We start from the raw sequence: 15,327 nt of genomic DNA, 5'->3' as shown, positions 1-15,327 counted from the left end.
TCTGGAACCGAGTTCCATCGATGCCGCTTCGGAAAGCTTCGCGAGCTCACACAGCTGGAGATACATGCAACGGCTTCGGTGACGCTTTCCTGTTCAGCATTCGCAGGCCACAGCGAAGAAAGATGCGATCCCCCCTTCGAAAGAGTTCTCTGGCGTTCCTTCCTTCCCTACAAGGAAAGTCGTACGCATCATCCTCAAGCCTGGGCGTCGCGATCAAGCCCTGATGCTGGCCTTACCCGAATGGGCAGCATATCAAAGCCTAAGATACGGCCCTATCGCATACGACCCGCCCACTTGCCCACCCTAGATCAGATCAGCCACCCTCCCTTCTGCATGCACACCAGCGCACCTAGCTGCCCCACGCTGCGTGCACAATAATTCACAAGATGTCAGTCGCAACCCAACCTCGACAACGATAACGAACTGAGTGCAGAGCTGGCTAATCACAATAATTGGACGGTGGAAAACGACTACAGTTCGGGGATCAGATTCTGGGAGGGATTACACGGCCTATATACGGTGTAACATGACAGTATGCACAAGCGACCTCGAATGTGTAAAGAACAGACAAGTACTGAAGAAACATATGCAAGCAGGTAGTATATCAACACAGGTCATCTTCTTTTTCACTTTTGTTTTTCTCAACAGTTTTACATCATATAAAATGGTCGGGCACAACTGACCTCCTGACACGAGTGTTGCTATACATGACATGCCAATGAACCACTCATCAAATATTTATAAACATGTTTGGGGAACCAATGAACTTCCGAGGGACAATCGGTGGGTGTCGTCCAATGTACAGCGTTCAGACAACCTTATCACACAATTTTACTGAACACATACAATTTGGAGGACCTACCTGGCTGGCTCAGTGAGCGAGCTTAAAGTAGAGTATGATAAGGATGGCCACAACAAGAGCTGAAATGATTCCACCAATGATCCACTTGTTCCTGTCCATCCTCTTTGACATTGCCGACAGGATTTTCTTGCTCTTTCCAACATTATCATCAACCCCATGCAACTGTAAACAAGACCAGACTCATGTCACTAACACAACTATGATTTTTTTTTCTTTTGAATCCAATAGAGATAAGGATAATAAGTAGGAGTAAATAAGAAGCAAATCATGGTTATTGCTAACATTTGCTTGTATGCAATGGTGTTAGCAAAGTTAACATAACATACTAACAAACTAACAAATAAGGATGAGAGTCACACTATTTCACAACTTCTATTATGTAACTAATAACTGATGAATTTTGCAGGAATAAAAATTCTGATATTTCAACAATTGTATCAATTATCATGGCATGCATATGCTGCTACTTGAAGGAATGCTACTATTTGCTCTTAATAATGTAATATCCAAGAGAATAACGGAATAGATATTTGTTTTAACTTCTAATATTAGCCAAATTCCCAAGTGGCCAAGCCCTTGAATTGCTGGGACTGAATAAATGATCTTTTACAGGCTTTTATGCTATCATCACTCAACAACCGTACAGCGACACATTACTAAGCTAGGTACCAGAATATACTCACTATTCATACACAAATAGAGCAATGGGATGTCATGCAAAATAAAACACAAGGTCATGCTGTAGAGTATCTTCGATTACACGCTAGAAATTCTAGATAATGCACCTAACTGATTAAATGAGCACAAAGATTGTGATATTTCAAGAAATGCATCAATTATCATAACATGCACATGCTACTAAAGGGGGAGATCACCCACTGTTTGCTCTTTATACCCAGGAGAATAAACCAATGAGATATTTGATTCACTTCTAAAATATACATTATGATGAATCTAATTAAACTAATTTGGTGTTGTAGATGTTGATATATCCTCCGATAGACTTGGTCAAAGTTTAAGAAGTTAGACTTGGGACAGAACTAGAACTTCAATTAATTTGGAGTGCAGGAAGTAGGTTATAAATAATACTAACATTCAATGGTCGAGAAAACAAAAATTAAAAGAATTGCTCAAGGTGGAGGCACTTTCAAAGCTATTACACTGCACCTAACAGAATTTAATAAACTAGAACCACCAGCACTCTATTTTGATAATAGATCCTGCATTCAACACATGAAAACTATGCTTATTATATTTAGCAAATTATCAAACCTAGAACCTATATAATGGGCTATAGCAATCTGATCTCTATCAGTAGTGCCAGAAATAACAACTGGGCTGGAAGGAATGATGAACAAAAGAGCTATATAGCCAACAATGGTTTGCATAACATTTCAGTGAAGTATATCTAAACTACAATAAAGCAGTTATGACTGAATACATACAGTATCGTGAGCATGCAGTAGTGACTGCCGTTGTTGATGAAGGTCCTGAAGAATTGACACACCAAGTTCTTCTGTCTCCAGCATAGTTCTTCGGCTCTCTTTAATTCTGTCAGTGGACTGATTCAGTCTTTCAGTTGTCATCATCAACCTTCCTCGCTGATCAGTGGACACCTGAGCCAGGAAAGAATTCCCAAGTACAGCATGAGTACTAAAACTAGCAAACATCAAGAACTTTGACACCACTTAAGAAATCAGAACAAACATAATAATACCGCATTATATATACACTTCACATCAATAGAGAAATATGTCAAGACAGGGAACACTGTTTCTACAATACAGAAAGACAACATTGCAAGAACTTGCGATATCCAGGAATACATAAAGTGGATAACTCCCTTTTCCCGATATATTAAGCAGCTTTTCAAAATGATTGAATCGAGACTACATTTTCTTTTATAATGCAGTAAGAAGAGGTACAATTCTCTTTTTGTCTTTTGGTTCTGAACAGATACCATTCTGCACAGCAGAAATGATTTTCCCCTCTGCAGTTTACTTTCTAATAAGGCTACAGAAACAAGCTATGCAGCGAAGCAGTATCTTGAAGATACATCTACACATTGTAGTACTCATTTATTGGTCAAAAGGGGCATATTTATAGGAAACGCCAAGGAGTTATTGTTTCCATCACTGTTTCCACTGTCACTTTGCATAAAACAATATCTTCATTCAGTAAAAACAAAGAAATACAACTCAAAATTACGAAGCAATCATAGTTAGTGAGGGGGGATACAGATACAAGTCCTAATGAATTCAAATCAGCACAGCGGTGCAATGGAAGAATATGGACATTTTTGAGAATCAAAATCCAGAAATAAATTAAAATAGGGTATAATCAGTTATACACTTTCTAACTCCAGCATTCAGTGGCGGAGCATGAGCCAGAGGACAATGCAAAAGTAAGAAATTGTTCATGTTAGGAAAACTCAGCAAAGTATGTAGAGTGCCTCCTTTGCAGCTCAGCAGGGGTGGTCAACTATTGGTTAATGAGACAAAATAAAGCCACTGTGGTGGGCATCTTGGGAGAAATGTCATTGTGATCTTCATTATTTGGGGTGAATTGTCACTGCAATCACCATCATTTTAAGAAACAAGGTCTTCTTTGCAACCGCATAAAATAAAATGCAATTTAACAGACTAGATAAGCATCCAAACATGTCAATATGGGGAGAATGGCCCAATTGACAAGGCAATTGTAGTGCGGTATGCAGTACTTAAGTTCATATTTCGCATGCTGTCAGATAGTACATCACAGAATTGTTAACCGTGTCACTGCACACAATCTAAACATAACCAAGTAGTGTGCAGCATTCTAAAGTACAGCTTTACTAACAGCATCACAGCTAAGTAGTCCAAGAGAAGTTCAAAATACAGTATATTAATCTAATCATAAGCGCCAATAAGATTCACAATATTGTTAGTGACCAATATTAGGGATACTGCCACAATTGAATAAACAATGGGTATGTCTAGTTCTCATCTGGATGAGAAACAAGTAAGTCTCATCTAACTCCACCATTTGATTTTACGCGGAGATTCGTGTGGATTTTTTTCTTTTACTTTCTTGCTTGATTAATTAAACAGTGTGGGAGTTAGATGAGATTTTGTTAATGCTCATCTAATAGTACCACATATTAGATGTCACTAAGTTTTGATCATCATTTCAGCACCAACCTAATCACCTAATAGTACCACATTAAAAGGTATAAATAGAGTTAGTTATTCACAGTATCTATGTGGCAATTGAATTAATAGGAATAGAGAGCTCACCGCAAGTGTGTCAGCCATGCCAGATTCAAGGAGCTCCTCCTTTGTAGTTTGCCTGGCATTGGGCGCCGAGATCCTCTTGAGCTCGCTCTTGAGGTTGTTAAGGTCAGATTTGTACTCCCGCAGCTTAGCTAGCAAACCCGCTTTCACGCTCGGCGGCGTATTCCTAGCCTCCAGGTCCATCCTCCGAATCTGTAATAAACACATGAAAGAAATAAAAATCACATACTGCCATGTGGGGCAGTGAAACAAGGGCATATAGGACCTCATAGCCCAGACAATCTACAGAACTTGCCCCAAATCACACATTCACCTACACCTCCCAAAATCACATCCTAGTTTCCCAACGGCAGAATGTAGGGCAGCAGAATCGCATAGGCATGTAGCCAAAGGAACCCCATAAATAAAAATAAACCTAGTATTTACCAGCGATTCAGCTTCCTGCACGCCGGACTGGATCTCGGAGAGCCTCTGCTTCTTCTTCTCTGCATTAGATCTCACCGCGTTAGACAAAACCAGCCGCGGGGAGAAGGGGGGAGAAATCCCCCGGTACAATTACGCATGGGGGGCGGTGGGCACGTACCTCCATCGAGAGCGGAGGCGGCGGTGCATTTGCGGGAGAGGGAGGCGGATTCCTCGCAGTACTGGCGCTCGTAGCCCTCGAACACCTCGCTCATGGCTGCTCCCCTCGATCGCCTCCGCCCGCGCGCACAGATTCCCCCCTCCGGATTCCGCGCCCAAATCGTCCGGCGGCGTCGAATCGAGCGGATGATCGAGACGACCGCAATTCGATCCGGGCTGCTTCACGAGGGGGGCTCCGGGCGTTTGGTGGAAGCTTCGATTTTGGTCGGGTAGGGATTGGGGGATTTGGGGTGGGGGTCCGATAAAAGTACGGCTGCTTCGCGGGCTGGCGTGCGGATTGGCACGTTTGTATCGTGTGTTAATTGGGACACGGTGAATTTCAAAATCCAAATATAATATAAAATGAGACACTGCGTTGTGGGTCCTACCGGTTTATCGGTATCCTGTCGTGCAGCAGAACTGACGGCGGTAGTTGCCCGCGCAACACCGCACACACAATAATGTAAAAACGGTCGGTTTAATCCTGTTTAAACCCACTAAAGTGATCTAACCGTTCAATAATATGCTTTGTTTTTTTAATAAACTATGAAGCTAGTTAAATCTAACTAAACGAAACTTGCGGATGCCGCTTATTTGCAATTTACATTGCTAACCGCCACATGAGGAGATAACTCCCCGTTGGCCGTTCCCCGGGTCTCTTCACCCATTTTCCTCTATCCCCAGTTCCCTACAAACAGGCGATTTGGGAGGGCGATTTCCCCACAATGTGCGTCGGCAAGGTCGCGGACCCCTTCCCTCTCTGCCCGCTGCTCCGGCGGCCCGGGGAGGGGGGGGGGGTAGTTCTCTCTTGGCTTGTAAATAGTCATAGGGGTAGGGTTTTTTGTTGCATTGTTGGGGTGGTGGGGGCGGTGCCGAGAGAATAAATCTACATCGGCTTCATTTCCACACCGGCGGCGTCTGAGAGTTATGTGTCATGTCTACTCAACGGTCCTTCAGATCGACGGGATTAAGTTTGTTTCTTTGTTAATGTAGGCGAGACAACAACGTCGATGTCTTCTTTAGATGTTTGTGTCCTCCTGCTCAATCCTCGACGATGCGGCGTCCCCTCCAACGTCATTGAGGAGCATGGCGTCCTTGTTCAGGAGGTGGCTGACGGTTACTCCTTTTGGTGGTGGCTTCAGTGTGCAGAACATGATGGCCTAAGTGGAACAAGGGAAGTAGTCCCTAGATGGCGGTTCTAGCCGTCTTTCTCGACGATGTCAACGTGAAGTTCCGGTTCCGAAGTCAGAAGGGCACGGTAGCAACCCTTGGCTGATATGGGCGAGCCTGGTCTTCGGTTCACAAAGCCCCGACGACGATGGTGCTTCTCTGGCTATGGCAACGATGAGACCTTTCTTCGATATGTCTGGCGAGCGTCTCGATGGTGTTGGAGGTTTGATGATGGTTTGCCATTTACGGCGTGTGCAAGGAGCCCTTAGTTCCTGTTTGTTTTTCATCTCCCATGGGCTTTGTCTTGCAAGGTTTTTAGGATATCTATCATGTTCATGTGTGTTTCGTTGTTTCCATGTTTAACGGAATGCATGTTTACCTTAAAAAACACCACACAGGAGGTGATATATGCCATCTATACGTGTTGCAATTTTGTACTAATCTCAATTTAAAATTACAATAAGTACTTATTAGATCACAGAGAGTTGATCCTATTTAACGTCTTTGAGCGTCAAATAGTGGAGCCTCCGCCAGCAAACAATACGCAACGAATTAGCCTTGTTTGGGGCTCCGCTGCACGCATGTATGTTGTTTAGTTTATTGTTTTTTTTGGCTTTTCTCTTTGTGGTTCCTTTTTATTAGTATTGTTTGTGATTCTTTCTTTTTAAGTTTTTATTTTTTTTCTTTGTTTTTTATTTCTTTTCTTTTCCTTTCTCATTTTTATTTTATTGTTTTCTCTTCTGATTTGTTTTTTATGGTTTTTCCTTTTGCGTTTTTATTTTCTAATATATGATGAGTATTTAAAAATACACACTGAACATTTGTTTACTACTCCATGGTAAGTTTTTTCTAATATATGATGAACTTCTTTTAAATTCACATCGAACATTTTGTTTAGTATACCATGAACTTCCTTTAATGTCTGGTGAATTTTTTTGTTATATACAATTATTTTTCTAACAAATATTGATTTTTTTAGAGAAACATATTGAATAGTTTTTCTAATATCTATTTTCTATTTGTTATATTGGTTTTAGTTATTTCACCTCTATAAAAAACCGTCATGAAAACCATAGAGAAAAAACGAAGGAAACCAGCTAGCTCAAATGAGCTCACAAGTATGGGCTGACCAATTTGCGCCTCGCTTCAGGCGTCTATTCGACGCTAAGATGCGTCAAATAATAGAACTTGTGATATATATGACCCATTGCAGGCGTTATGCCTCGCCTAGCTGACTGCATGCGCCTACATGGGCATGGCCCAGCGCCCGACAAGTCCTGAACCAGCGTATGCATGGACGACAGTTTTCCCCCGATATATTCCACTTTATTTTTTATTTTTTCGGTTTTATTTAAATTTTAGAAAGTTGACTAAATAAAAAAAAGGTTTACGGGATTTGCAAAAAATATCACAGATCTGATAATTATTCATGATTTTCAAAGCGTTTGTGATTTAAAACAAAAATCATAGTTTCAAAAAAGTTCACAAATTAAAAAAAGGAAAAATCTAAAAAACACGAGTTCAGAAAATGCTCTTAAATTTGAAAAGCAATGTGATTTTAGAAAAATGGCAGATGTAAAAAATGTTCTTGAATTTTAAATAATGTTCCCAAATTCAAAAAAAGATCGTGAATTCAATAAAAGTTCATTGATTAAAAAACATTGAATTCGAATAATCTTCACGAATTTAAAATTTTCATAAAATTTCATGAATTTAGAAAATATTCGTGTGATCTAAAAATATTTGCAAATTTAAAAATGTTCATGAATAAAAAAGGGTGAAAAAGAAAAAAAGAAAAAAAAAACTATAAAGAGGGGAGGGGTAGAGAGAAAACCAGGAAAAAAAGATGAAAAAAATATTCTAGAACCTCCATAACACTACGTTGAAGGTTTCCAGAAGATTCCTAAAGGCAATCGATATCTCTTCTTAGCTATTCGCAACCTCCCGCTAATGAGTTGACCTGGTAGTAGCACTTAGTCGGCGATCGCCCTGATATGTATCGGTTGTTGCAAAACTTGGTCCTCTAGTGGAGCCCACTATGAGTGGGCCGCTCCACCGGCTCTTTGTGGACCAAGTCCCCCCCTTTAATATTAAAGTGGGCACTTATCTCAAAAAGTCATTTTGAAGGATAAGCTCTAGTGAGTCATATATTTTGAATAGTGTCAAATTTTTTTTTTTAAGTTTCAAAAAAAGCTGAAAAAAATTCAACATGTTTGTATAGATGTGTATTATATACGTGGAAATTCTGATGCTGAAACAAGTAACCATGTGAGTTACACAAATATGACTAAATCTTCGGTTTGGAAAGATGAAAAGTGCATGCATTATTCACTATTTAGAAATCACTGTTTTGTCATTTTTGTATAGCTCACATGTTTACTTATTTTATCACCAAACTTTATGCATGTGTAATATACATCCATATGATAAATGTGTTTTAAAACTATTTAAAATAAAGTCCTCCAATGCACTTGGGCTCCAAAAATACAATCTCGCATTTATTCCATACACCTAGTTATATAAAAGGGAGAGCGTTCTTTGTACGAGCGGATGACGAATGATTAATAAAGAGAGCTCTACCCCTATTTCCTCGTGTCAATTTTTTTGTACCTTTTGGACCGAACCCGCCAACAAACTTGCAGAACACGTTATCCGTACGACCACTTCATCGACTCTTTCATGAGCCTTCATTCAATGGTGACGGTGTCATGGACTAAGGGGTACCAACCTAGTTGGCCCGCAGTCCACGGGCCGGGCTTATGGCCCACCAATCTCACAGGGAAGGACTTTGGAAGCCTCGAACTCAGACGTTATCAAGGTGGACACTGCCGAAGACTTGGCGTGTACTTCAAGGACTACTCCACCCATCGGCATGGTTATCCCTACTTGACAACCGACCATGTGTAACCCTAGTTGTCAATCGTCGTTTGCTCCGGAAGCCCGACGACAGCTGTTTCTTTGGCCTTCTTGCTTGATTTTTTATGGAAAGTGTCCATCACCTTTAATACGTGGATTCCGCTGCCATTTTTGAGGGTTTTCTTCATTAAATGAATATTGCTTCAAAAGACATCACCTGAAAGATTATCAACAAAAAAAGTGCGCAAGCATGGTAAATTGCACAAAGCCCACCTTCTGGGCACAAAATAAGTAAGAAAAATATCACGTAAATTGGACTCATCACTACTCCACCACTCAAAATAAATATATATTCGGTTTGAGACTTTGAATCATTCGGATCAGTGTCAAAGCTAGCATCGACGTAACCCTTTACGACGAGCTCTTTATCATCTTCATAAACAAGAAACATTTCCTTAGTCCTCTTTAAGTACTTAAGGATATTTTGACCATTGTCCAGTGTTCCACTCCTGGATCACTCTAGGACCTACCAACCATACTTATGGCAAGACACGCATCAAGTTTGGTACACAACATGACATACATGAAAGAGCGTAGTTGGGCATAGGGGACGACCCTCGTCTTTTCTCTTTCTTCTGCCGTAGTTGGGCATTGAGTCTTACTTAACTTCATACCCTGCAACATGGGCAAGAACCTCTTCTTTGACTGGTCCATTTTGAAAGGTATGTACTTTGTGAAAGTCCTATTAAGCGTCTTGATCTATCTCTATGGATCTTTATACCCAATATATAAGCTGCTTCACCGAGGTCTTTCATTGAAAAACTGTTGTTCAAATAACCCTTTATGCTTTCCAAAAGTTCTATATCATTTCCAATCAATAATATGTCATCCACATACAGTATTAGAAATGCTACAGAGCTCCCCCTCACTTTCTTGTAGATACAAGTGTCTCCATAAGCTTGGATAAATCCAAAAGCTTTGATCACCTCGTCAAAGCGAATATTCCAACTCCGAGATGCTTGCACCAGCCCATAGATGGATCGCTGGAGCTTTCATACCTTATTAGCATCCTTAGGACCGACAAAACCTTCGGGTTGCGTCATATACAACTCTTGCTTAAGGTAACCATTAAGGAACGCAATTTTGACGTCCATCTGCCAAATTTCAATAAATCTAGCAATTGCTAACATGACCTAATAGACTTTAGCATCACTACGGGTGAGAAAGTCTCATCATAGTCAACCCTTAAACTTGCCAAAAAACCTTTTGCGACAAGTCGAGTTTTATAGACTGTGACATTACCATTAGCGACTGTCTTCTTCCTAAAAATCCATTTGTTCTCAATGGCCTTTTGGTCATCGGGTAAGTCCACCAAAGTCCATACTTGCTTTTCGTACATGGATCCTATGTCGGATTTCTTGGCCTCTAGCCATTTGTCGGAATTGGGGTTCATAGTTATCTAACAACACGACGTCCAAGATAGGATTACCGTATCATCGGGGGCGGTACATTGATGCGGCTTGAACTACATCGGTATTTCACCAAAGAGGGAGGGATGATGCAGCACAACTATGGTAGGTATTTCCTCAAGGAAATATGCCCTAGAGGCAATAATAAAGTTATTATTTATATTTCCTTATATCATGATAAATGTTTATTATTCATGCTAGAATTGTATTAACCGAAAACTTCATTCAAGTATGCCTCTACTTGACTAGCTCGTTAATCAAAGATGGTTAAGTTTCCTGACCATAGACATGTGTTGTCATTTGATGAAGGGGATCACATCATTAGATAAATGATGTGATGGACAAGACCCATCCGTTAGCTTAGCATAATGATCGTTTAGTTTTATTGCTATTGCTTTCATCATGACTTATACATGTTCCTCTGACTAGGAGATTATGCAAGTCCCGAATATCGGAGGAACACCTTGTGTGATATCAGACGTCACAACATAACTGGGTGATTATAAAGATGCTCTACAGATGTCTCCGAAGGTGTTTGTTGGGTTGGCATAGATCGAGATTAGGATTTGTCACTCCGTGTATCAGAGAGGTATCTCTAGGCCCTCTCGGTAATGCACATCACTATAAGCCTTGCAAGCAATGTGACTAATGAGTTAGTCACGGGATGATGCATTACAGAACGAGTAAAGAGACTTGCCGGTGACGAGATTGAACTAGGCATGATGATACCGACGATCGAATCTCGGGCAAGTAACATACCAATGACAAAGGGAACAACTTATGTTGTTATGCGGTTTGACCGATAAAGATTTTCGTAGAATATGTAGGAGCCAATATGAGCATCCAAGTTCCGTTATTGGTTATTGATCGGAGATATGTATCGGTCATGTCTACATAGTTCTCGAACCCGTAGGGTCCACACGCTTAGCGTTCGATGATGATTTGTATTATGAGTTTCGTTTTTTGATGGACCAAAGTTTGTTCAGAGTCCCGTATGAAATCACGGACATGACTAGGAGTCTCGAAAAGGTCGAGACATAAATATTGATATATTGGAAGGTTATGTTTGGACACCGGAAAGGTTTCGGATAGGTTCGGACATTTCCTGGAGTACCGGGGGGTTACCGGACCCCCCCCCCTGGGGGATTAATGGGCCACAATGGGCTTTAGTGGAGAAGAGAGAGGGTCAGCCAGAGGTGGCGCCCGCCCCCCCGCCCTTGCCCAGTCTGAATTGGACAAGGGGAGGGGGCCGCGCCCCCTCCTTCCTTCTCTTCTCTCCTCTTTCCCTTCTTCTCCTACTTGGATTAGGAAAGGGGGGGACCGAATCCTACTTGGACTAGGAGTCCAAGTAGGACTGCCCCCATGGCGCGCCCCCTCCTAGGGCCGGCCTCCTCTCCTCCCACCTTTATATACGTGGGGAGGGGGCACCCCGAAGACACCGAGTCTTCTCTTAGCCGTGTGTGGTGCCCCCCTCCACGGTTACACACCTCGGTCATATCGTCGTAGTGCTTAGGCGAAGCCCTGCGTCGGTAACTTCATCATCACCGTCGCCACGCCGTCGTGCTGACGGAACTCTCCCTCATCCTCAACTGGATCAAGAGATCGAGGGACGTCATCGATCTGAACGTGTGCTGAACGCGAAGGTGCCGTATGTTCGGTGCTTGGATCGGTTGGATCGCGAAGACGTTCGACTACATCAACCGCGTTACTAAACGCTTCCGCTTTCGGTCTATGAGGGTACGTGGACACACTCTCCCCGCTCATTGTTGTGCATCTCCTAGATAGATCTTGCACGATCGTAGGAAAATTTTGAAATACTGTGTTCCCCGAAAGTGGCATCAGAGCCAGGTCTATGCGTAGATGTCATATGCACGAGTAGAACACAAAGAGTTGTGGGCGATAATAGTCATACTGCTTACCACCAACGTCTTACTTTGATTCGGCGGTATTGTTGGATGAAGAGGACTGGACCGACATTACATGACCGCGTTCATGAGACTGGTTCTACCGACGTGCTTCACACACAGGTGGCTAGCAGGTGTCTGTTTCTCCAACTTTAGTTGAATTGAGTTTGACTACAGCTGGTCCTTGTTGAAGGTTAAAATAGCACGCTTGATGAAAAATCGTTGTGGTTTTGATGCGTAGGTAAGAACGGTTCTTGCTAGAAGCCCATAGCAGCCACGTAAAACTTGCAACAAGAAAGTAGAGGACGTCTAACTTGTTTTTGCAGGGCATGTTGTGATGTGATATGGTCAAGGCATGATGAGATATAAATTGTTGTATGAGATGATCATGTTTTGTTAAAGTTATCGACAACTAGCAGGAGCCTTATGGTTGTCTCTTTATTGCATAAGATGCAAGCGCCATATAATTGCTTTACTTTATCGCCATCCGATAGCAATAGTTGCAAAAGCAATAGTTGGCGAGACGACCATGTGATGACACGTTGATAGAGATCAAGATGATGGAGATCATGGTGTCATGCCGATGACGATGGAGATCATGACGGTGCTTTGGAGATGGATATCAAAGGCACAAGATGATGATGGCCATATCATGTCACATATTTTGATTGCATGTGATGTTTATCCTTTATGCATCTTATTTTGCTTAGTACGGCGGTAGCATTATAAGATGACCCCTCACTAAATTTCAAGGTATAAGTGTTCTCCCTGAGTATGCACCATTGCTACAGTTCAACGTGTCGAGACACCACGTGATGATCGGGTGTGATAAGCTCTGCGTTCACATACAACGGGTGCAAGGCAGTTTTGCACACGCGGAATACTCGGGTTAAACTTGACGACCCTAGAATATGCAGATATGGCCTCGGAACACTGAGACCGAAAGGTCAAACGTGAATCATATAGTAGATATGATCAACATAGAGGTGTTCACCATTGAAAACTACTCCATCCCACGTGATGATCGGACATGGTTTAGTTGATATGGATCACGTGATCATTTAGATGAGTAGAGGGATGTCTATCTAAGTGGGAGTTCTTAAGTAATATGATTAATTGAACTTTAATTTATCATGAACTTAGTCCTGATAGTATTTGCAAATTATGTTGTAGATCAATAGCTCGCGTTATAGCTCCCCCTTTATTTTTGATATGTTCCTAAACAAAAATAAGTTGAAAGATGACAGTAGCAATGATGCGGACTGGATCCATGATCTGAGGATTATCCTCATTGCCGCACAGAAGAATTATGTCCTTGATGCACCGCTAGGTGACGGACCAATTGTAGGAGCAGATGCAGACGTTATGAATGTTTGGCAAACTTGGTATGATGACTACTTAATAGTTTAGTGCACCTGTTGGGAAATGTAGTATTTCAAAAAAATTCCTACGATCACGCAAGATCTATCTAGGAGAAGCACCGCAATGAGCAGGGAGAGTGTGTCCACGTACCCTCGTAGACCGAAAGCGGAAGCATTAAGTAACGTGTATGATGTAGTAGAACATCTTCGCGATCCAACCGATCAAGTTCCAAACGCACGACACCTTCGCGATCTGCACACGTACAGCTCGGTGACGTCCCTCGAACTCTTGATCCAGCTGAGGCCGAGGGAGAGTTTCGTCGGCACGACGGCGCAGTGACGGTGATGATGAAGTTAGCGATGTAGGGCTTCGCCTAAGCACTACGACAATATGACCGAGGTGGAAAACTGTGGAGGGGGGCACCGCACACGGCTAAGAAATCAACTTGTGTGTCTATGGGGTACCCCCTCCCCCATATATAAAGGAGGGGAGGAGGGGGGCGGCTGGCCTCAAGGGGCGCGCCCAAGGGGGGAGGGGGTGAATCCTACTCCTACTAGGAGTAGGTTCCCCCTTTCCTAGTCCAACAAGGAGGGGAAGGAGCGGGAAGGGGAGAGAAGGAAGGAGGAGGGCGCCGCCCCCACCCCTTGTCCAATTCGGACTGGGGGGTGCGCGCCACCTCCTGGCCGGCCCTCTCTCCTCTAACGCCCATGGTGGCCCATTAACTTCCGGGGGGGTCCGGTAACCCTCCGGCACTCCGGTTTTATCTAAAACTCTCCGGAACACTTCCGGTGTCCGAACAACATGGTCCAATATATCAATCTTTATGTCTCGACCATTTCGAGACTCCTCTTCATGTCCGTGATCTCATCCGGGACTCCGAACAACCTTCGGTACATCAAATCACATAGACTCATAATACCAATCGTCATCGAATGTTAAGCCTGCGGACCCTACGGGTTCGAGAACTATGTAGACATGACCAAGACACTTCTCCGGTTAATAACCAACAGCGGAACCTGGATGCTCATATTGGTTCCTACATATTCTATGAAGATCTTTATCGGTCAAACCGCACAACAACATATGTTGTTCCCTTTGTCATCGGTATGTTACTTGCCCGAGATTCGATCGTCGGTATCATCATACCTAGTTCAATCTCGTTACCGCAAGTCTCTTTACTTGTTCCTTAGTGCATCATCCCGCAACTAACTCATTAGTCACATTGCTTGCAAGGCTTATAGTAATGTGCATTATCGAGAGGGACCAGAGACACCTCTCCGACAATCAGAGTGAAAAATCCTAATCTCGATCTATGCCAACTCAACAAACACCATCGGAGACACCTGTAGAGCATCTTTATAATCACCCAGTTACGTTGTGACGTTTGATAGCACACTAAGTGTTCCTCCGGTATTCGGGAGTTGCATAATCTCATAGTTATAGGAACATGTATAAGTCATGAAGAAAGCAATAGCAATAAACTAGACGATCATAGTGCTAAGCTAACGGATGGGTCTTGTCCATCACATCATTCTCTAATGATGTGATCCCGTTCATCAAATGACAACACATGTCCATGGCTAGGAAACTTAACCATCTTTGATTAACGAGCTAGTCAAGTAGAGGCATACTAGGGACACTCTTTTTGTCTATGTATTCACACATGTACTAAGTTTCCGCTTAATACAATTCTAGCATGAAAAATAAACATTTATCATGATATAAGGAAATATAAATAACAACTTTATTATTGCCTCTAGGGCATATTTCCTTCAGTCTCCCACTTGCACTAGAGTCAATAATCTAGATTA

General features: G+C 42.3%; 1 protein-coding gene across 1 annotated transcript; it reads right to left on the bottom strand.

The window, feature by feature from the left end:
• Positions 1-600: 600 nt before the first annotated feature.
• Positions 601-5,040, bottom strand: LOC125544418 (vesicle transport v-SNARE 13-like). The gene is made up of 5 exons (XM_048708109.1): positions 4,718-5,040; positions 4,561-4,619; positions 4,138-4,326; positions 2,308-2,478; positions 601-1,024 (listed from the first exon to the last, which is right to left on the bottom strand). The coding sequence occupies exons 1-5, from the start codon at positions 4,809-4,811 to the stop codon at positions 872-874; spliced, it is 666 nt and encodes a 221-aa protein (XP_048564066.1). The 5' UTR covers positions 4,812-5,040; the 3' UTR covers positions 601-871.
• Between the last annotated feature and the right edge of the window lie 10,287 nt (positions 5,041-15,327).

The sequence above is a fragment of the Triticum urartu genome, chromosome 3, assembly GCF_003073215.2.
Source record: "Triticum urartu cultivar G1812 chromosome 3, Tu2.1, whole genome shotgun sequence".
Taxonomy (NCBI): Eukaryota; Viridiplantae; Streptophyta; class Magnoliopsida; order Poales; family Poaceae; genus Triticum; species Triticum urartu.
The sequence above is the reverse complement of the archived record's forward strand: the minus strand, read 5'-3'. Positions and strand labels throughout refer to the sequence as shown.